General features: G+C 34.3%; 1 protein-coding gene across 7 annotated transcripts in view; it reads left to right on the forward strand.

The window, feature by feature from the left end:
* The window catches only part of STAG2 (stromal antigen 2), a 129,357-nt gene that overhangs the window by 37,816 nt on the left and 67,275 nt on the right, over window positions 1-24,266 (forward strand). For all 7 annotated transcript variants that reach the window (XM_043895182.1, XM_043895188.1, XM_043895184.1 and 4 more), the window contains 4 exons: window positions 11,095-11,238; window positions 14,861-14,939; window positions 18,147-18,311; window positions 23,903-23,999. In XM_043895182.1, the coding sequence (XP_043751117.1) occupies window positions 11,195-11,238; window positions 14,861-14,939; window positions 18,147-18,311; window positions 23,903-23,999 (385 nt within the window). In that variant the 5' untranslated portion in view covers window positions 11,095-11,194. The remainder of the gene's footprint in view (window positions 1-11,094; window positions 11,239-14,860; window positions 14,940-18,146; window positions 18,312-23,902; window positions 24,000-24,266) is intronic.

Consider the following 24,266-nt stretch of genomic DNA (forward strand, 5'->3'; position numbering starts at 1 on the left):
TACCAGAGTAAAGAGGTAGCTGAGACTAGCTTGCATTGTTCAACCGAGTACTTCTAATTTTTTTTAAAGCTAATATTTCTTTGTTTTGCCATAAAGATACCAGCTTTAGTTCCTTTTTACTGTATAAATAGACAAAAAATTGTCAAAATACAGTATTCTAAGTATCAGTTGTGTTTTCTGTTTTTTTTGTTTGTTTTCTTCAGATCTGTCTTAATTTATAAAACTACTTTTTGAAAGCTATCAGTTAGGTTGTATAGTATGCTTGTTCAGTAGAAAGGAGTTCTCAAGTGATTGGTAAAATCTTTTTTTTTTTTTTATTAGTTGGAGGCTAATTACTTCACAACATTTCAGTGGGTTTTGTCATACATTGATATGAATCAGCCATGGATTTACATGTATTCCCCATCCCGATCCCCCCTCCCACCTCCCTCTCCACCCGATTCCTCTGGGTCTTCCCAGTGCACCAGGCCCGAGCACTTGTCTCATGCATCCCACCTGGGCTGGTGATCTGTTTCACCATAGATAGTATACATGCTGTTCTTTTGAAATATCCCACCCTCACATTCTCCCACAGAGTTCAAAATGGTAAAATCTTATGAATATTTGATACAAGAGAAACTTGCTTGATAAAAGGATTTAAGTAAGTTTCTATTGTGATTTAAAGAAACATAAAATTTACCATCTTAACCATTTTTAGGTGGACCGTTTAGCAGTGTAAAGTAAATTGACATTACTATGAAACTAATCTCCAGACCTTTTTCATCTTGCAATTCTGAAACTATACCCATTAAACAAAACCTCCCTCCTCCCTGCCCCTCCCCAAAGAAAAACCTAGTAACCACCATTCTACTTTCTGTTTCTGTGAATTTGATACTTTAGATACCTCATGTAAGTAGGATCATACATATTTGTCTTTTTGTGACTAACTGGCTTTTTTTATTTACAATAATGTCTTGAAGGTTCATCTACATTGTAGCATGTGACAGGACTTCCTTTTTTGTTAAGGATGAATAATATTCCATTGTATGTGTATGCCATATTTGTTTATTTAGTCAGTTGTTGATGGACAGGTGGGCTTCTTGGATGTTGTGAATTTCCTGCTATGAATATGGGTGTGCAAATATCTCTTGGCGACCCAACTTTCAAATATTTGGTATACATGCTTGGAAGTAAGAGATTCGCTGAAGTATATGGCAGTTCTATTTAAAAATTTTTGAGGTACCTCTGTATTTTCCATAATAGTTGCACAATTTTATAATCCTACCAACAGTGCACAAGTGTTCAATTTTTTCCACATCGTTGCAGGCACTTACTATTTTCTTTTTTTTTTTTTATTCCAGCCATCCCAGAACATGTGAAGTGGTATTTCACTGTAGTTTGATTTGGTTTCAATTCAGATCCTTTGTCCATTTTTAAGATTTGTGTTACTTGATTTTTTTGTTGAGTTCCAGAAATTCTTTGTATATTCTGGGTATTGACCTCTTATCAGATATGATTTGCAAATATTTTCTCTCATTCTGTAGGTTACCTTTTCGCTCTGTTGATTGTGTCCTTTTATGTGTAAATATTTTGATGAAGTCTCATTTGTGCTTTTGGTGTCATATTTAAGAAATCATTGCCAAGTCCAGTGTTACGAAGCTTTTCCCCTGTGTTTTATTCTAGGAGTTTTATAGTTTTAGGTCTTAAATTTAGATCTTTAATCCATTTTGAATTAATTTTTGTATATGGTGTGAGAGATGAATGATCCAACTTCATCCTTTTGCATATGGATATCCAGTTTTCACAGCACAATTTTATGAAGCAAAACCCCATGGAATGGTCGTGGCACCCTTGTCAAAAATCATTTGAGTGTGTGTTCAAGGGTTAATTTCTGGCCTCTTGCATCCATTTCATTCGTCTGTATATCTGTCTTTATGGCAATATTTCTACCTTTGTGATATGTTTTGAAGTCAGGAAGTGTGTTTCCTCAAGGTTGTTTTCTTTTTCCCTAAACTTTTTGTTTTTTGGACTCCCTTGAATTTTTCTATTTCTACCCAAAAAGACTTGGGATTTTGATAGGGATTGCTTTGAATCTGTATATTGTTTTGGGTAGTATGGGCATCTTAATATTAAGTCTTCTAATCATTAAACATAGAGTGTCTTTCCATTTTCTTGTGTGACTTAAAGCTTTAATTTCATTCTGCAATGTTTTATAAATTTCAGTGTTTAAGTCCCCTACGTCGTTGGTAGGTTTGTTCCTAAGTCTTCATTTTGGTGCTATTGTAAATGGAATAGTTTTCCTTTTTGGATTGTTAATTTTTGGTGTGTAGAAGGACAACTGACTTGTGTGTGTTGGCTTTATGTCCTGCAACTTTGCTGAATTTGTTTATTCTAACAGTTTTTTTGGTGGTGGGATGAAATCTTTAGAATTTTCTACATGTGAGACCATTTCATCCATGAATAGATAATTTTGCTTCTTTCTTTCTGATATGGATGGGTTATATTTCTTTTTCTTGCCTAATTGTTTTGGATTGGACTTCAGTACTATGTTGAATAGAAGTGGAGAGAGAGGCCATCATTGCCTTGTTCCTGATCTTACAGGGAAAGCTTTTAGTCTTTTACCATTAGGTATGATATTAGCTGCAGGCTTTTCATCAGTATTCTTTATTATTTTGAGGTTATTGTTACTGTTGTTTAGTTGCTAAGTTGTCTCCGACTCTTTTGTGATGCCATGAACGGTAGCCCACTGGGCTCCTCTGTCCATGGGATTATGTTGAGGTACCTTTCTTCATTGTCTAGTTTGTTGAGTGTTTTTATCATGAAAAGATGTTGAATCTTATCAAATACTTTCTCTATATTAGTTGAGATGATCACGAGGGGTTTTTGCTCTTCCTTCTGTTAATATGGTACATTACAGTGATTGATTTTCATGTGCTGAAGCAGCCTTGCTTTCTGGGAATAAATCCTACTGTGGTCATGGTGTCTATTACTTTTAATGTGCTATTGAATTTGGCATGCTAATATTTTGTTGATGATTTTTGTGTTGGTGTTCATCAGGGATATTGGTCTGTCATTTTTTGTAGCATCTTTATTTGGCTTAGATTTAAAATTTTTTTTTTTTTGCTCTTATTTTTTTTTTTATTCTTTTTTTTATATTTTATTTATTTATTTATTTATTTTTGGTCATACATTGATATGAATCAGCCATAGATTTAATTTTTAAAAAGTAATTTACATGTTTTAATCTTCATTTAGGAAAGGTTAAGTTTAGAAAGAATTAAAATAATTTTGGAGTACAATATATGTGTGACTCTCCCATCATTGTCATTGTGTAGAATTAGCAACCTTTTATATTGGAAATGGGAAGTACCTATACTATGTTTATAAACTTTAGTGTGAAAACATTTGATTTCTGAACTTTAATATGAATATAATTCAAGCCTATGAATTATATGCTCTGGATGTTAGTAGGGAAGGTTAGTGGTTTATATCAAGTGGATGCTAATGTTAGATATTTTAATAAGGTGTTAACCTAATGAAAAGTGTAAGGGACAAGAAATATTAAATATGTAGCATATATATAATGTTTGTGATCATAAAAAATGAACCAAAAATATTGTGCTTGGTAGTAGTAACTGCAATTCTAAATTTTAAGACTAAATTTCCTACTGTTCTCTATAAAGTGATTTATTTTACACTGTTTTCTTTAACTGAACTGTATCTCAGTTGCAGTTGTATCTCTATTTCATATGGATTACTAATAAATGCTCAAGATTTCATTTAGATATGTTAGTGCCTTGAATAAATGTGAAAGTTTTTGATGTAACTAGAGAGCATATGAAATAAAAATGTGAATTTCCCTCAAAATCTGGGTGGGTTATCTTGTCTTTATCTGCTTTGTTTTGACATCTGCTATTGCTTGAGATATGTCAGTGAGCCAGTAGTACCCTCTATGAAGTGGGTTTGCTGGTAATACTCCATGGTGTTTATATCATGCTGTATGCCATTTACAAGTGTTAACACATGAAATTAGCTGGTTGCTGTAAATTTGATTTTCAGATCTAGACATTCGTTTATACCAGCTAATTTTGTCTCACCTCTGAAATGTTGAAAGCCACTGCACCCTCTAGTAATTGCTGTTGTTTAACTCATGATGACTTAACATACAGAAAGTTATGTCAGTGGGGCACATATTTTAAATTAGTACAGAAGACGATAAATGCTGGTATTAATATTCAAGTATAAGTGCGATGAAGAGTGAACATTGACAATACTTTAAAAAGTGATTCATGGTCTAGCTGTTGACCTTGCAGACTGAGGTATGATTTTTAAGGTGACAGTATTTGATAAAACAAATATTTACCTGTTTTGATATCTGTTTTGTGATAGGGCCAGATACTGTCTAGTCAACTGCAGCTGGTTAGGCAAACTGGGGAATTAGCAGTCTTGGAGTTAAGAGAGCTGATATGTGCCCACTATATCAGGTGTGATATGGTATCTGGTGTCTAGCAGCAATCATTGCAAGGATGGAGACAGATGAGAGGAGGACAGTATTGTGGCATTTAGATTAGGGCAAGCAGAGAGACACACACAGGCTTTTTGAGGTTGGTTCGAGGCAGGATTCCAGTTCCTGGGATGGAGCTGGTAGATACAGGAAGAACAAGGCAGAGTACTGATCCTTGGATGCCTCAGGCACAGGGCACGACTGAGTACAGCGTGATGGAGTAGTGGGTCTGCAGGAGTAAGGGAGAAGCCTTTTCTCATCCCCCTCCCCCACCCCCACCATGGTAGCACTCCTTTATTGTGAAGTTAACCATTGTGTGCTAAATTTCTACAGAAATCAGAACTGATGGTCAAGAACTGGGGCAAGCTGAATAGATTGGGCCAGGTGATCCTAATTGTGGTTAGGATTTGAGTCACATTTGCAAAGTATTGGGGAATGTGGGTAGACAAGGAAATAAGATTGCTGAGCATCTACTATCATACATTTAAAAATAGGAGGGGAACAGGTGGATGTTTCCAGTTCTGTCTGGCTTAGTTTCTGGCAGTGTATAGTGATGCCAAATCTGTGTAGACTGTGCCCCAGCTTGCTCCTGCCCCTCTTCCTGAAAGTAAAAGTTGCTTTTGAAGTATTGTGGCGTTAGATGTGTTCACTTTGTCCACTTAGTTATTTCAGAAAGTTTCTGGTTTTTTTTTTTTTTTTTTTTTTACTTTTGGTCTTCCCTTCCTTCTATATATTACTTTTTAAGTTCATAAGAGGAGATATATGACCTTTCCTATAGTTAGGAAATGTAGACAAGATTATTAATTCTCTTATGTATTTTGATTTCTTCTAGTCATACCTTCTCCAGATTACCTGTTCCTACTCTGAAACAGGTGCTACCATTAGAAATTCTTTAGGACTCCTTTGCAGTTTGTGGAAAGGAAAATATATTTGTAAATGATAATATGTGGTAGGTGTAATATGAGTATGCTATCAACAAACATTTAGGTTAAAATTGTGTTGCTGGCCTGAGTATACATGATCATTGCTTGACTGTCATTCTTTTCACTCTGAAGTTTACTCAGAAGGCTATTAGCAGAAATTGTGGCTCTGACGGTTAAGAAGTCCCCTGCAATGCAGGAGATGCTGGTTCGATTGCTGAGTCGGGAAGATCCTCTGGAGAAGGGAATGGCTACCTACTCAAGTATTCTTGCATGGCAATTCCTTGGACAGAGGAGCCTGGCGGGCTACAGTCCATGGGGTCACAGAGTCAGATACGGCTGAGAATGCACACATTTATATGCAGGGAGATAAACAGAGGGAAGAAAAACATCTTTTTGAGTAAGGCGAAATCTTTTTTAAAGGTTACTAATCATCAAAGGGGCAATAGTAGATTTTGTCTTTTGAAGGCAGGTATTTATGTCTAATTTAATTTTTTTGGTGAGCTTTTCATTTCTTGCCCTATGTATTCAATGTTGCCATGTATCATTTGACATGAGGAATGATAGTGACTTTCCTGTTTTGATTAAATATACTACTCCAGGAACTAGTCTCCAGCCTTTCACAATCTCATTCTAAAAGACAGACTTCTTTCTGCTATCTCCCAAGAAAAGTAGATAAGCCAATAAAAGGAACATACCTTTGGGTTTTTTCGGGAATTCATATAAAAGTTTCTGTTCTCTGCTAATCTTGAATAGGTGAACATAATAAAGATAATTTTATTTTAGAAGTCAGGATTTCTTATAGATGCTTAACTTTATAACATTATGTACCTGAAATATGAATAAATCAGGTTTTAGCAGCAGAGATAGTTTTGCAGTTCCTCAGATAGTTCAGATATTAAGAGAAGACATTGATAAATAAATTTCCACCCTCATAGTTTACTTTTTTTCTTACTAACAATAACATCACAATTAAAAATTTTAGGTTATTCACATTTTCACCACTCTGATACATCAGCTGTTTTCCTTTGTGTTGTTATTTGGTTAATATTGTAGCCTAATACAAGACTTTTAAGTTGTCAAACTTTACCCATGTTGCTGCACAGTCATAAAAGTACTTTCATTGTATAAATATTAATTACATTTTTGTACTATAAGTTAGTTCATGGCTGGACATTTAGGTAGTCCCTATTTTTAAGTGTTTGTATTATAATGATGGTGACATTTCAGAAGGGTATATACATTTCCAAGATGTGATCCTTACAGATAGAAGAATGTAATAACCCCTTTTGGGCGAGTGTTAAGGGGGTAATGTGTATACGGTGTATGTGCTGAATTTGCTAGCTTTTAGCAGTTATTTCTGCATTTTCAGGGAGAGAATTAACACACCAGCTACTTTCAGTGCTCTTCCCACTCCCCAGTAATATGTGGATTTTGAGGGACCTTGTTAGTGATGACTTTGTTTTGTAGCTTTTATTTTCTATCTTGAGACCCCTTGGGATTGAATCATTCTTTTATAAAAAGAGTTCTTATTTAAGGTTTTTAAACAATATCAAAGAAAAGCAGATTTTGTGTGTGTGTGTGTATTTTTTTACTCTTTCAGGCATGGGTGGGTAGTTTTAATCATTTAAGTCATTATTTGGAGTTTGGAGTTAAGGATGCAAGCATGGGGCTTCCCTGGTGGCTCAGACGGTAAAGCGTCTGCCTGCAATGGAGGAGACCCAGGTTCGATCCCTGGGTCGGGAAGATCCCCTGGAGAAGGAAATGGCAAACCACTCCAGTACTCTTGCCTGGAAAATTCCATGGACTGAGGAGCCTGGTAGGCTACAGTCCATGGGGTCTCAAAGAGTCGGACACGACTGAGTGACTTCACTCACTCACTCAAGGATGCAAGCATACTTATATATTTAATATGTATTTGTGTCTATGTGCTAGAGTAGTAGTTATCCAACAGGTTTTCAGAAGTGGAAGAAGAAAGTTTTCGTTATTAAATTAATTAACCTAAGCATATTTAATATTGATAACTTGAAAAGTATAGTAATCAAATTTCAGCTTTTTAGGTCTCTGTTTATATCAAAAGCAGTACTACTGAGAGCGTTTACTTGAATTTAATGTATAGAATAAAAAAATATATATATATAATCACCCATTACTTTTTCACCTAGTAATTATATATTAATATACTCAATAAATCTTTAATGGCAGTGTATTATGCACTTGAGCCTAAGGAGGTGGTTTTACTTTAAAGTATATTATTCAACCTATCAACAAATGTGTTTGCTTAGGTTTCAGTAAGAAGCAGCAGAATCTAGTTGTTGTTGGTTGTATTTTTTTCCCAAAAGGAAAATAGTGATTGAGAGTTGAAGCAAATTTCATTTCTATGATTTATCCTCCAAAGCTGTTAGAATGTTAACTCTCTTATAGTAGCTACAGAGAATTGGTACAAATACTAAAAATCTCAAGAGTTTTTCTTTGACATTAGGTGAGAGCTCCACCTTGTGATCTTTGAGCATATTTCTTAAAAATTAATAACCTACATACAGTAGGCCTGAAATGTTGTGGTGGGTTTAACTATTAAACTTGCACTTTTATTTGAGCTTTATGTATTCTTACAATTTCTGGATTCCCAATTTAGGTCAAATGGCATTAAGTACACTTAAAGACTGTGAATTTTTTAATGAAAATCTTTGAGGGAGGCAAATTGTACTTCTATATAGCAATACACATTTAAAATAAAAAGGGGAAAATTCTAAGTTCTTCCTGCAGATAAAGTTTATATTTTTGAAAGAAAAGTAAAAGCTCAGGATACATGGAGTTTAATATTATGTTTAATAGTAAGTGGCAGTAGAGGTAGGTGCTTTCTCTTAGAGATAAATATATTTTCACATTTATTGTTACAGGTAGTTCTATAAGGGCAAGGATCATTGATCCCCTGTTCATCACTGTGCGCCTAGTGATCACCATTACATTTGACACATGGTAGATACTTTTCCTTGGATGGATGGATTTTTTTTAATATTTAGAAACTTTAAAAACCAGGTGTTTCACTGGGGTAGAGAGTTGGCTAGTTAATGGTTGTTTCTAAACCTATAAGACCCTGGGAAAATGCTTCTTTTTAAAATACAGATACTTTGTCTAGGAGATTTACATCTTTATAAATTCTGTTTTTCTTTTGTGTTTGCTTTGGTTTCTAATTACCAAATATGTGTTAGTATCGCCCTACTTTGAGCAAAATAATTTGACCTGGCAAGACTTCTTATACACTAGAAACTAATTTTATGTTATTTAGAGGAATATAGTATATCATACAATACCTGTTTTATTTAGTGAAGTGAAAGTGTTAGTCGCTAATGTGTGGTCTGACTCTTTGCGATCCCATGTACAGTAGCCTGCCAAGGCTCCTCTGTCCTTGGGATTTGCCAGGCCAGAATACTGGAGTGGGTAGCCATTCCCTTCTTGAGGGTATCTTCTGAGCCAGGGATTGAACCTGGGTCTCCTGCATTGCAGGCAGATTCTTTGCCATCTGAGCCACCAGGGAAGCCCGTTTTATTTAGTGCTGTCTGCTTTTCAGAGCTGATTCATTCTTTATGTCCCTTGGGAGCATACATTTATGAACTGTCTTTAAAGTCTGCTTAAAAACTGTGTATTAATATTTAGGGAATGCACGAAGTTTGGTTTTATAAAGCGCTCAGACAAAGGGGTGGGGGCAGCTAGGGAGACAGACACAGCAAGTCTTTATTTCCATTTTGCCATCTAGATGATGTGTTGATTAGAACTGATTAACTCTATACCTCTCCAACTTACTAAATAAAAATCAAAATAGTTTTCCTTTTTAAAAATAGTTTTCTTTCTAAAATAAGTTGGGGGCTGCCCTGGTGGCTCAGTCAGTGGTAAAGAATCCACCTACTATTGCAGGAGACATGGGTTCGATCCTTGATCTGGGAAGATCCCATATGACACAGAGCAACTAAGCCCATCTGCCACAATTACTGAGCCTGCACTCTAGAGCCCGCATGCTGCAAATACTGAAGTCCATGTGCCTAGAGCCGGTGCTCTGTAACAAGAGAAGCTACTGCAGTGAGAAGCTCCTGCTTGCTGCAACTAGAGAAGAAAGCCATGCATCGGTGAAGACCCAGCCCAGCTCAAAATAAATAAATAAAGTAATAAAATAAGTTGGGATTTTTAGGAGGCTGGAGTGTATCCTATATGTGATGACAAGTCTCAACTCTGATATACTACTTATAGTTCTTAGGTTACAATAAAAAATAAAACCAGATTAACAATTAGTGGTCTTGAAGGGTAACAATCCTGGGATCATGATTTAGTGTGAGAAGACCATTCTACCAGTCATACCTAATAAAGATTTTACAATATGAGTATTCTTCAGAGAAAAAGAAAACTCAAAGTGGTGGTATAGACAACCCTTGATTAGGGTCTGTTTTGTGTATTATTGATCCTTGTTTCTCCTCTTCATTATTCTGCTGTTCATAGTAGCTTAATTAGAGTGAGCAAGGAAATGCAGTGTTTTGAATGTTGTTATATTAATTACATACTAATAGCCATTTATGATGTGTTTTAGAGATTTAAAATTAATGGAAAAATTGATCAGTTTCCATTTAGAAGATCATTCATGAGAAGAACTTCTCATCACTATGTGGTATTTGAAGATTTATTAATTAATTGGATATGTTTAGTCTTTAGGTGGCCACCAAGTATGATTCGCTTGGAAATAAAAGCATAAAGTTTTAAAACAAAGTTATACATAAGATTAAGAGCTTCAGACCCAGCCTATTTTCTCTGTTATAGGCTTGTCATTTGCTTTTTTAGACTACCCTCCTATTGAGGAATTGCATCTTCCTATGGCCAGGCTTAATTTGGTCACAAATGCATTCATCTGTTGTTCATATGACATTACTGGTGTTAAGTTCCTTGAAGGAATAGATCAGTCTGGGCTAACATTTTTTCCGTTTTCCTGTTAAATGCAGGTGGTATTATCATGAAGCAGTTAGTTATTAAAAAACAGGCTTTGGATTGCTATTTTTCTGTGATAGAATAATCTGTTTTAAAAATGTTTCAAAATTATATCTTAGATTTTTAAAATTAGCTCCTTTTAACTATACATCATAAGCAAAAGCTAGAGAATTTTTAGGCATTTTGTATTACGGTTTAAACTTGTCAGAAAGATTTTACAATGAGTAAAAGTCACATTCTGTTTCTAGTTAGGGCATCTATTTTTTTTTCTTCTTAGTTCTGCCATTTTATTGCTACCAGCCCATCTCCCTCCACACTCCTGCACACATGCTCAGTCATGTAACCCCATGGACTGCAGCCCGCCAGACTCCTCTGTCCATGGACTTTTCCAGGCAAGAATACTGGAGTGGGTTGCCATTTCCTTCTTTAGGCATCTATCTTTTTTAAGCCATGCTAGAGAATTATAACAAATTCTAAAAAATAATTGTAATAGAAGCTTTTTTCTTTGTATTTGTTGTTACTATTGTGGGGCTACAACAGTTGTAACAAATCCATATCTAGACAAAGCAGTCAAATGCAAAGGATAGAAATCCTTATTTACTAAAACAGTTTAGCAGACACTTGGAAATTTAGTTTTTGGGTAGATACCCTTCCCAACATTTTTGGTGTGTTTATAATAAATATGGCATTTCTTCTCCCCACCCCCTATCATTTTTAAAGGAATTGTCTGCCTTAGAAGAAAGAAGCAAACCATCATTTTACCCACATAAATATATGAATACATTTCTGACATTGGGGCGTTACAGAAGATGATAAAGAAATGATAGCAGCTCCAGAAATACCAACTGATTTTAATCTACTTCAGTAAGTATATTGTGATAATTTCTAAATACTTGTTTTTTTCCACAAAATGGGAACTGTATTAACTTCAGTTAAAGTTACTTCTGCTTGAGAAGATACAGTGTTTCAGTATAACATAGCATGCATACTTTGAAATAGTTTATACCAATGCTTACTGGGCTCTGTAATAGTAATTCCATGTCTTTTTTTTTGTAGTGTGCTTATTTTGTAATTTAGATACTGGAAAATTTATTATTTTTACTGTTCAGTTCTTCGAGTCCATACTTGGTTTTACAATAACAACTGTTTTGAAGGGAGTGTCATGAAATTCTTAAAATGTTACGTGTCCTCATTAGTAAGGAATATATACCATGCAATAGTATTTAGGATGTAATATCAGATTGTCAGATTTCTTTTTAAGATCAAGTGACAGACTGAAACAGATGTAGGAGGTTAGGACATGCTCTCCTTTTTTTCCCCAGAAATAAATTACATGCTCATTGGTTCATAAAGTTATTTCAACATAGGTATTTTCTTTACCTTTGTCTTAAAAACTACCTATATGCCTTCTTCAACTTTTATTCTCATTACTCTTTAGTGTTTCATGTAGGAAAGAATTTGAGCTACTATTTGCAATAGTGATTTTCATTCTAAGCTCCAGTTTCATGAGATGCCTAAGAGTGAACCTTTAAACTGCTCGTGGACCCTATTAACTTTACACACACATATACCACACTATGTTTGTTATTAGGATCTTTATAAGACTTGATTTTAAAACAGATCCTGGTTGCTAAACATTTTGAAAACGACAGACATCCTTGTACATAATGGTGGCTGGTGTCTGCTTTTGATATTTTATAGATTTTTATTTTAAAAATACTGTTATCATTTTCAGACTATTGAGTCTACTAGGATATTACCAGTATTTCAAAGCATGTTTTTTAATATGATTTTAGTCCCAGTTTGTATTGACTCTTCTTAGTTTCTTGAGGAAAGCTTCTTGCTTTTCTTTTAGTTTCTTTGAGGGAGGATATGGGATAATCTTAAAAAAATTAATTCTTGGTTTGATTATTATAGTATTATCTTATGAAGTTTCTCAAATATGCTAATACAGTAGAGATAATTTTAAAAGTTTTTGTTATAGAGTATTGACTACTACAATATCTCAAGTAATTAGGACCTGAAATAGGATAATCAGTTCAGTTCAGTTGCTCAGTCGTGTCTGACTCTTTGCAACTCCATAGACTGCAGCATGCCAGGCTTCCCTGTCCTTCACCAACTCCCAGAGCTTGCTCAAACTCATGTCCATCGAGTTGGTGATGCCATCCAACCATCTCATCCTCTGCCGTCCCCTTCTCCTGCCTTCAATCTTGCCCAACATCAGAGTCTTTTCCAGTGAGTCAGTTTTTCGCATCAGGTGGAAATAGGATAATAGATAAGAGGAAATTGCTGTTGTGGAGGTAAACTAGGCAGTATTTGATTGGGTATGTGAGGTTGGGGCAGGGCAAAGAGAAATGAGTGGAAGATTCATTCCTGTGACAGATGACTAATTGAAGTTTCAGGCCACTAAAAGGTTAACCCAGTATACTCTGTGAACACATTAGCATGTTGTAATTTCACCTAGGATAGATTTTTGTTGTTGGTTTGATCTTAAAAACAAAGGGAAGCCAGAGAGAAAGACAGACTCAGAAGAATATTTCTTCTCTAGTTTGGGATTTTTTTTAGACTGTCACCTGATTACTCCAGTTTTCTTCAGAAGGTTTTCCAGTTAGTAATTAAACCTGTAGTGGCTCATTCTTTTAGTTGGGATAGCCTGGAGATGAGAATTAAGAGTGTGATTGAGCCATTGATTACTCTTCGGTCATTGGAATATTGGCAAAGACTAGTGATTGCTGACTTAGGGCATTTGCTGAGCTTTCTAAGGGAGCTAGTGTCCCACAGATGTCTTGGGGAAGAAAAAAGTATTACACACCAAGATGTTTAAAAACATTTTCAATTTTTTTTTTTGTAAAGCCATTTAGGCATGTGGGAAGATTATTGATGACAACAGTCTTAACATGTAAGAGGTGTGAGTTTCAGGGTTAATATTAAGTAGTCATTCTGGTTTTAGTGCATTAACTATGGGAAATGGTGTTTATTACAGGCTATTTTCCTCGCAGCATTGTAGGACATAGTTAGGATTGCCAGTATCTTCAATACATTGCTTACATAACTTTGTAGGTAAGTGCTATAAATAGTAATTTTTTACCCCTGCTAGCATCTTAGCCATTATTTTACATTTATAAAAAGTATTCCTAACTCACAGCCTCTGGACAACTGGTTATTATAGCAATAAAAGTGGAAATAGAAGAAGTTTAGAGAAGACTAGCCTTTCACTTGGATTCTATTTATTTTAAAAACAAAACGGATAATAGTTTTACACATTTAAAATGGTACAACTTTTATCTTTTATGTGTTTTTCAATTCTAAAAGCCGTTGTGAGTGACCCAAATACCAAGTGTGCCTTGGTTTAAGCATTTAAGGGTGGGTATGTTACTACTATTTAGATAGATGGTCCCAGTTTTACATATATAGGAAGCATCACCCATGTATATTTAAATTGATTTACTTCCATTATCCCTTGGGCTTCCCTCGTAGCTAAGTCGGTAAAGAGTCTGCCTGCAATGCAGGAGACCCGGCTTCCATCCCTGGGTCAGGAAGATCCCCTGGAGAAGGAAGTGGCAACCCACTCCAGTATTCTTGCCTGGAGAATCCCATGGACAGAGGAGCCTGGCAGGCTACAGTCTATGGGGTTGCAAGAGTCTGACATGACTGAGCCAAGCACATATGCACACTTCCATTACACCCTAGAAAATACAGATTATACACAACACCCCTTCTACTCCAAAATGAGGGGCAAAATGAGAACTATAAATTGGCATCTTAGAGATTAAAGAGACTTCAGAGATTTCCTTTTTTCCTGCATAAATATTATTTGTAGATGTGAAGATTGAGAGGTTGTCAGTTGTTCAGGGTCACACAGTTTCCTAGTACTGTATTAACTAGAAACAGTTCTCTCGACTAGCTCACTACCTTTTTACTTTATAAAAGATTTTGATCAGTTAGCATACTTCCCTACTCTGTTTCAAATGATTTAGTTTGTAAAAATGTTTATGTATAATCTTTCAGAAATACATGTTACACTTAGATTTATAAATATTTTGGGATGATGTAGGAAAGGTCATAAGAGCCTTAATATTGCTAAAATTACCTAATAAAAATTATCTCATATCTAGTGCTAAAATACAATTTTACCTGCATACCATGATCTCTGAATCAAAAATGAAACCAGCCATTCTAATAGAACAGCACAGTTCCTAGAGTTAAAGTTTGAGAGCCTCTGTTTTCGTTTTTATACTCTGGTTAAAAGTTAACAAGATAAATGTGTAGACATTTGTGTTTTAGATTAATGTTTTTGTGATATATAATTTTATATGTTTGGTAATACGCTATGATATGATACTTTGGAAAAGCATCTTAATTACATTTAATGCTAATGTAGTCTTGTAATGAGTTATCCTTTCTTTTAGAAAATATGGCAAAATTTAGAAACTCCATTTACATTTCTAAGACAGCTTTTAAATAATTGCTTATCTTTTTGTCGTAGGGAGTCAGAAACACACTTTTCTTCTGACACAGATTTTGAAGACATTGAAGGAAAAAACCAAAAGCAAGGCAAAGGAAAAGTACGTACAGAATATGTGTCTTTAATTTGGTTCTTAAGGTCATACTTAGACATATGAATATATGTATGTGTGTGTGTATATATATATATAGTATTTTTAGTTATGTCTCAGGTGTTGTTTTCTTGTAAAAATGCTTTTTTCTACTGATAAGTATGGTAAACCTTTGAACACATGTGGTTTCTTTGACTTCTAGATCAAAATACCTTTTGATTCTCTACTTCTACTACTATAAAGTTGGAATTACTAAGTCATTATTTCCAGTAGTTTATTTTATAAAGCATTGTATGCCAAGCAAAATACGATATTCTATTGGTTTTATTTTTATTGACACGAGTAGTCCAATATAAAGCAAATTGGTAAATTTCTTTTTCCAAAGCACCCTAAAAATGTAGCCTACGAGGTTTACTATTGACAATGACTCTTTATGAATAATGTCAAGGATAAAAATGAACAAAGTGAAGTTCTGAGTCAATAGAATGCAAGTTTAGAGTATGAGTGGATAGCCTGAGAGATGTGGATAACTTAGTGAATGGTTAAATTATTTTGGAAAGTACCTTCGACTCTGTGCATGTGTAAATACGTTGTGCAAAAGATGACTCTTTGTTCAGCATTTTCTTTGCCAAAATGAATTTTGGATTTATATTTTCTCATGACACATTTACTTAAAAATGTCTAAATAATGCTGACATGTATGATGAACAGCGTAAAAATTTCTCATTTTAAATATGTAAACATTTTGATGAACATACACACATATATAAACATGCACGTAGAATTTTACTTAAATGGAATCAAACTATGCAAACTGTTTCATTTGCTTTTAAAACTTAATGGTATGTTGTCAGAAGCTTTCCGATCAGTGAATTTTTCCTCTCTGTAATTTTTGATGGTGTCATAGTATCACATTTTTTTAAAAAAAATTTATTTATTTGACTGCGCAGGGTCTCAGTTGTGGCATGTGGGATCTAACTCCCTGACCAGGGATCCAATCTGGGTCCCCTGCATTGGGAGCTCGAAGTCCCAACCACTGGACCACCAGGGAAGTCCCATAGTATCATATTTTATATATGGAACATAATTTATTTAACTAGTCCTTGGAATACCTTTTTAGAGTGCACATAATCCTTGTGTTTCATATTTCCTATGCACTCTTAGTCTCTTAAAAAGTAGTAGTATGAGAGAGAACATGTGAATGAATATACATGTTAACTCATGACTATCCAAATACAGCCATAACTCTAGTGGGTAGTTTACAGTTATTCATTAGAAAGTTATTTTTTATTGGTTCTGCAGCCATCTTTCAAAACCGAAATTCTGCTTTTGGCTTTGATTTAATTTGCAAATTGGGATAAGACTTACAGTGGCATCTGAATAGAGTAGCCACTGCCCTTGGTTATTAGGGGGTCAGATCAAAGATTTATTGTAACAATAATCATATTTTGACCCTATACTATGTATGTTTGATGCACTGTGCTAATAATTTTACCTGTTATCTAACATTTGAACAACCCCGTAGATTAGAAAACTTCTTTATTTTTATAGACAGTAAACTGAGGTCTAGAGAAGCTTAATGGTTGAGGAATTGAGCCCACATTTGTTAAAAGATGGTACTCTTAATTCACTATAATATATACTACCTCATAGTCTTTTCTTAATAGGTTTTTCCCCCTACAAGATTAGCTTGTTTACTTCTTGTACTTCCCAATATTGTCTGCTTTTGCACGTTGTTTTTTGTAGCACAGCGTATCCATTGAACCATTTTAATTGTACTAGTTTTTCATACCAACAGGGAATATTGAGGCATGTGATAGATAAATTGCAAATATATAGCTCTATGTTAATTAACATGAACATTTTATACTTTTCTAGTGTACACTTTGTAGTTGAGCTTTTCTTTTACCATTATCTCTGAAATTTTTTTTTTTTTGCTGGGGAAGCCTTTCTTTCTTCAATTAGGAATTAGTGACTTAGGTTCACAAAGACTGAAGATCATTAATAAAATAAGGTAAATTAACAAGTAGTATCTCTCATTGGTTAGGAAGGGGATTTGAAGTAGTTCTTAAGAGTAGGGTGGTTTTAGATTTTTGAAGGAGAAAGAACCCTTTATAGAACAAAGCATGGAAATACACAGTCAGTGGAAGTGAATTTGTAGACCTGGCTATAGACCAGTGATTTGCAAAGTATGGCCTGTTTTTGTACTACCCGTGAGTTAAGAATGGTTTTAACATTTTTTAAGGATAGTAAAGGTAAAGAATATGTGACAGAGACAGTATGTGGCCTGCAGAGCCTTAAAAGTATTTACTATCTGATGCTTTTACAGAAAGTTTGCTGACTGTTGCTCTAGATCACAGAAATGTGTAGATCTAGAAGAGACCCTCAATCCTCTGTTCTAATCTGTAAAGATTTTAATACAGCTCTGGCATTTTAGAAATGAGAACTCTGAGTTGGGGAGTGACTTTTTAAAAATAATGTATAAATGCTATTGGAGGTGTTTTATATCTGAGGCATGTGGGCAACCATTTCACTGATTATGAAGTCTCCACACCCAGCATTGACAACTTTCTTATAAAGGGGCTTCACTTCCACAGTATTTGTTAATTGAATTTTCATGATAAATAAGTGTTGAAGGGAGGGCCCAGGACAAGAATGAGATTGATATACCCATTCGTACTGCTTAGAATTGTCAATTGAGTGCAGTGATTTATAAGACTAACAATAGACATCAAGTTAAAATGTTGAACTAATTACAAGTTAATTATTTCACAGAGTTTTGTTATTGCTGCTGCCCACTACAGTCTGTACCCGAAAGCAACAATCCTATGAAGTAGGCACTTTTATCTTTTTTTACTTTTATTCTCATTTTGCAAATTAGAAAATCTCTCTGAAGCACAGTGTGGTTAAGTAACGTGCCAAAGATCCCTCAGCTAACAGGAGTAGAAATTTGGGACCCAGTAGTCTGTTAAATCTACAGAGACTGTGCTCCAAATTGCAGTGTTACATGAGGTATATGGCAGTATAAGTGAAAAAAATCGGTACAACAAAGAGGCTGTCATAACCATATAATTTCACTGTGACATGTGTATGGCACTCTGCTTTAGGTCAGGTTTGAGTATTTTATAATTATGCACCCTATCAGCTGCTTCTGTAGCTTTATTTTGAACTCTTAAGGATAAGGATGTAACTTAATCAATTTGTATCTTTATGCAGACTTGTAAAAAAGGGAAAAAAGGCCCAGGAGAGAAGGGCAAAGGTGGAAATGGAGGAGGAAAACCTCCTTCTGGTCCAAACCGAATGAATGGTCATCATCAACAGAATGGAGTGGAAAACATGATGTTGTTTGAAGTTGTTAAAATGGGCAAGAGTGCTATGCAGGTAATGTTTATTGTGTTCTTCCCAGTTCATTTGTACATTGTGAACTTTAGCGAGTTATATAAAATATATCCCTGATTTTTCTAATATGTAAAAAAACTTTTTCACGCTGCTGCTGCTGCTGCTAAGTTGCTTCAGTCATGTCTTACTGTTCGACCCCATAGACGGCAGCCCACCAGGCTCCGCCGGCCCTGGGATTCTCCAGGCAAGAACACTGGAGTGGGGTGCCATTGCCTTCTCCATGTAAAAAAATTTTTTCACACTACTTACTATAAAAAAGCAACAAACTAGTCAGGAAACTAGGAATCTGTCAGTTCAGGCATAAGACCTTTAAACTGTGTCTTGAGTCGTTTTCTTCTGTATTATTTTTTTAATGGCATCTCACAAAAAATTATTTGGTCAAAAAATATGCTGCTATAAACCCTGACTGGGATGTTTCAATTTCCCCTGAATTTATATAGTGGCTGTTAAAACATGAAATTCTTTACACATACAGAATTCTTGGTTGAGTGACCTAATGTAGTCACTATCCACTTGAGTGAATTATTTTGATCACTGTTGTCTATTGCAGATTTTATTACTTGTGCTGTTTCTTAGCACAGGAGTACAAAGTTAGAGTCACCCATGTCAAATTATCCTAATTTTGTTTCTTCATAATTTTATGACAACAGAAACTTTTTGGCTTTATACCCATATGGTTTTTAAAAATTGAATCAACACTATACTCAATATACATATTTAATGAAATTATTATAAAATATTAATTGAAACTAATAAATAAAATTTTTTTACATGTAAGGGATTGTTAGCTTTCGAACCATCACCGATTGTATAGTGCAGTGTAGTTTCTTGAATTTGAATTAACTCATTTATTCATATATGGTTAGCTTTCATATAGTTGTAATTAGGATGTGGATTTTATTTCTTGTTTAACATTTTAAATTATTGTTTTGTGTACACATTAAAAAAATAATGTCTTATATTACTGTGCTATGGTTTATTTAGTCATTCCCTGATTTCAAAAATTACCTTCCTCTCTCTAGTTCCCATTTTGGATTAATTTTATTAAAGAGATAAATTATCTCTGTCATACTGTATACCATTTTGTTACTTTCCTTTTTATATTTATATTACACTTTTTGTCTGTAATATTTTGTTCTAAGTGGTTAAATGCATTAATCTTTTTTCCCAATATTTTGTCATTTTTGTTACCATCAGAAATCTCAACTTATATCTACACTCATTAGGCTATTCTATTTTTGTCTAGTTTGTAAGTGGGTTTTTTTTTTATTAACTTTTTGGCACATCATAAATTTTTAATAGAAAATGTGAAGACTTAGCTTTATATTTCTTTTTGTTAATGGTATATCAGTGTTTAAAGAGCAAACACTTTCCTTATTTTTGTGTTGCTTATGGTTTGTCATATGTTAAGATTGTACCTTTATGCCATTTGTCTTCTAAATGTGCTTTCCGCCTTAAAAGCAGTATATCCACAGTATCCATTGACTTCCCTGAATCATCTCTCCACCTCTAGTTTGTTTTGTGTACTCCCACTTGTGTTATCTTTCTAACACCAGATTTGATCAAGAAAGTCTCCTGTTTACAAACTTCGAAGAGTTCTTCCTTATCTAAAAGTTCAACCCTGATTTCCTTATGGCATACTTGCTGTTCTCTAGCCACCATATGTTGTCTGCCTCTAGACCTTCTTTTTGTTTTTCTGACTGCCTGAAATAGTCTTATTTTTCTCCCTTCCATATCACACAGGATTGACTAATTCAGATATCACTCTTTTAGCAGGGAACATTCGTGGATTCTGTCTCCTTCTTCCCTTGAATGTATTTCTTACTCTTCTCTTTTCAGTATATTACAGTTATGCACATGTCTGAATTTGCTTCTAGATTGTTAATGCCTAGATCGGGGACTGTGTATTATTCATTTTTTTGTATCCCCAGGATATCCCTATTTCGGTAATTATAAGTGAGAGTGAATAAGTACAGGACTCACTGTCAGTTTTAAAATAGTTCTTTAAAAAGAAGAAATCATGCTTGTGCCCCTAGTTCTATTAGATAATAGATAATTGAATTTTATTGAATGAGTTTTCAGTATACAATTTGATGGTTAAATTTTTAAATATATTTCATTGTGATAGCTTGTATTATTTACTATTTGTATTTTATTTGTATTTATTACAGTGGCCTTATATAAATTCTAGTATAAATTCTACTTTGAGCTTCGTGAATAACTTTTTGATGAGACGTGGTGATAATTTTGTAAGATTTCATTAAATACTTTTGTATCCTTACTGGTGAGAACAGCCCTTGTTCTAGTTATCAGTTGCTGCATAACAAACACCCCAAACTAAGTGATGTAAAAGAACAACCATTTTTTTATATGATGCTTAGTGATTCTGTGGATCTAGAATTCATACAGAGGTGCGTAGGGTTGTCTCTTCTATGCATCCATCCATGATGCCTGGGGTCTTAGGTGAGATAGCTTTAATGCCTGGAGGTGACAAAAGCAGGGACTGTGATCATCTGGAGACTTCTTTATTCATGTTTGGTGCCTAGTCAGGAGTGACTGGAAGGCTGGGCTCACCTAGAACTGTTACCTTAAGTACCTACAAATGGTCCTTCCATGTGACTTTGGCTTCTTACTTTACTGTAAGAAGTAGCTTCTGGGTTAGAGAGACTGTACTGAGAGGAAGTGTCTAGTTCTATAGGGCTGCGAGAACCCAGTGCAGAAGTTGAAGAGCCTTCTATGACCTAATCTTGGAAGCATCATTTTTACCGCACTCTGTTCTAGAGAAGGGGACATAGACTTCACTTCTTTTTGAGGAGCAATGTCAAACAACTTGGGGCCATGTTTTCAAACTTCCATAGTCACATAATATATTCTCTTGATATTTATTGCTTGTATCATATTTGAGAATCATCTTAAAAATGTTTCTTTCATAAATTGAGTTGGTTGACATACACAAGCTGCTGTAAAGTATAGAAAAAGACGAAAATCTAGAAATTAAGCATTTTTTTTTAGAAAACGTCCAGTCAGTCTCCATGAGCCAGATAATTCTTAAATAATATTTCCTTTTTCTTTTTTTGTACATCAAGTTGTATGTATTTTATTCATTCAGTTTATACTCAGATTCCATATGTATTTAACTTAAAACACTTTCCTTCCTGAGTTTTTATTTTTATATTAGCTGTTTTTTATCACCCTAATTTTAAAATTTTGTTTATTTAAAAATTGTTTTTATCTGTCTTGTGGTTTCCTCTTCTGTCCACAAAGGAATATAGTACTGCTTTTATTTATTTTCTGAGCTGTGCAGCATGCGGGGTCTTAGTTCCCCAACCAAGAGTCAAACCTGCTCCTACTGCAGTTGAAGTGCAGAGTCTTAACCACTGGACTGTCAGGGAGGTCTCAGTACTACTACTATTTTTTAGTTCTCTTCTTCTTTTTTTTTTTTTTAAATTACTGTATTGAGATATACTTCAGAAACCATGAAATTCACTCTTACAAAGTGTATGTTGAATGGTTTTTAGTACATTCACAAGAGTTGTGCAGCCATCACCACAATCTGATTTTAGAATTTTTTCCATCCCCAGGAAAAAAACCTCATGCCATTAGCAGTCACTTTCTCCTCACCTGACTGCAAGTCTAGGCAACCATGAATCTACTTTCTATAAATTTGCCTATTCTGGATATTTCATATAAATGAAGTCATACAAATAATGATTGGTTTTTTGTGGCTTCTTTGGTTTAGCATAATGTTTTTAAGGTTCATCCATGGTGTGGCATGTGTTATAACTTCATTATTTTTAATTGCCAAATAATATATTCCATTGTATGAATAGACCATATTTTGTTTATCTGTTCATCTCTTGATGTACCTGTAGTTTGTTTTTACCTTTTGACTTTTTTGAATAATGCTGTTATATGATTATTACTGAATAAGGTTTTGTTTGGATGTTTGTTTTTATTTCTCTTGGGTAATATACCTAGGAGTTGAGTTGCAAGGTCGTTTAACTCTTTAACCTTTTGAGGAGCTGCCGAACTGTGTTTTTCAATGTGACAGCACCATTTTACATTTTTACTAGCAGTGGTTTAGCATTCCGTTTCTCCAAATTCTTGCTAGCGTTTGTTATTGTCTATACTTGTTTATTATAGCCATCTTAGTGGGAGTGAAGTGGTATCTTCTTGTGGTTTTGATTTCTGTTTCCTTTGTGGCCAATTGCATTGATCATCTTTGCATGTGCTATATAGGCCATTTGTGTATCTTTTATATAGCACTTATTCCATCCTTTGCCTGTATTTTTAATTGGATTATTTGGCTTTTAAAATTACAGAATTACAGTTCTTTATCTTTCTGGGCACAAATTCCATATCAGATACATGATTTGCAAATATTTCCCCCCATTCTGTGAGTTATCTTTTCACTTTCTTTTTTTTTTTTTTCTTTTCACTTTATTAATGGATTCCTTTCAAGAGCAAAGTTTTAATTTTGGATAAGTCAAACTTATTCTTTCTTTCGTCTTGTGCCTTTGGTCTAATATTTAAGAAGGGTTTGCCTAACATGGTTATGAAATTTTTCTTCTGTGCTTTATAGTTTTAGCTCTTACATTTAGGTCTTTGACCCATTTTCAGTAAAAGTATTGTGTATGATGTAAGATAGGGTCCAACTTCATTGTTTTGCTTACAGATGTCCAGTTGTCCCAGCACCATTTGTTGAAGAGACTAGTTTTTCTGTGTTGAATTGGGTTAACATCCTTGTCAAAAATCAAATGACTATCAGTCTAAGGATTTATTTCTGGACTTTAAATTTTATTTCAGTAATGTTCGTAACTGTCCTTATGCCAGTAGCTTTGAGGTAGGTTTTAAAATCATGAAGTGTGAGTCCTCCGACATTGTTCTCTTTTCAAGACTATTTTGACTGTTCCGTATACCTTGCATCACCCTAAGGATATTAGGATCAACTTTCCAGTTTCTGCTAAGAAGTTAGCTGGCATTTTGATAGGGGTGGCATTGAGTCTGTAAATCAGTTTGGAGGGTGCTGTCATCTAACAACATTAGGTCTCCAGATTCATGAACTATCTTTCTTTTGATGCTTATTTAGCCTTCGATTTCCGTCTTTTCTTAATATGAGATTATTAGCACTCAAGAAAAAGTGTTATTTTATTTGCATTTCCTCATTGACCCAGGCATTTACTTCTTTTTAAAAATTTTGTAAAGTTTTCATTGCACTGGCATTGTAAATATTTAGATACTACTTAGTACAATATTTTTGTCAGCTATTTTAATATTTTCTAAGATGTCTATAATATCACTAATAAATTTCAGTTTATAGAGTTGGGTCCTATAGTTTTCAGATTCCCTTTCATTCAAAAGTTAAGGAAGGTGGATCATCATCATGTATAATCAGGTGATGGATTTACTGAATTTGATTTCATTTTATTGTTATAATGTAAATTTTGGTGTACAAATATGTATTTATTGAAGTAATGTGATGCCACTTAATGTTGGATCTTAATGACTTTGATCTGAATTAAATCTTAGAATGTTAGAAAAAGCTAATGTTTTTTCTCCCCTTCTTGCTGTAGTCGGTGGTAGATGACTGGATAGAGTCATACAAGCATGACCGAGATATAGCACTTCTTGACCTCATCAACTTTTTTATTCAGTGTTCAGGCTGTAAAGGTAAGATATATTTATTTTGGAATCAGAATGTTCTCAAATGTTATCTTTTTTGTTTCATCTGAAGATTATTAACACTTTGTGTGGAAAATACTGCCAAGATACTGAGTTATTTGCATTATAACTATACAAAATATGTAAAGAAAAAAGAGTAAAGAACAAAGAGAGGAAGTCTGTTGAGACTGTTGTTTTCTATGTGAAAGTTAATGAAGAACTTGGCAATTTATAATGTTATGTTACTTTTATTAGATATATTTCCCACTTTCAGCA

This window comes from Cervus elaphus, chromosome X (genome assembly GCF_910594005.1).
Source record: "Cervus elaphus chromosome X, mCerEla1.1, whole genome shotgun sequence".
Classification (NCBI taxonomy): Eukaryota; Metazoa; Chordata; class Mammalia; order Artiodactyla; family Cervidae; genus Cervus; species Cervus elaphus.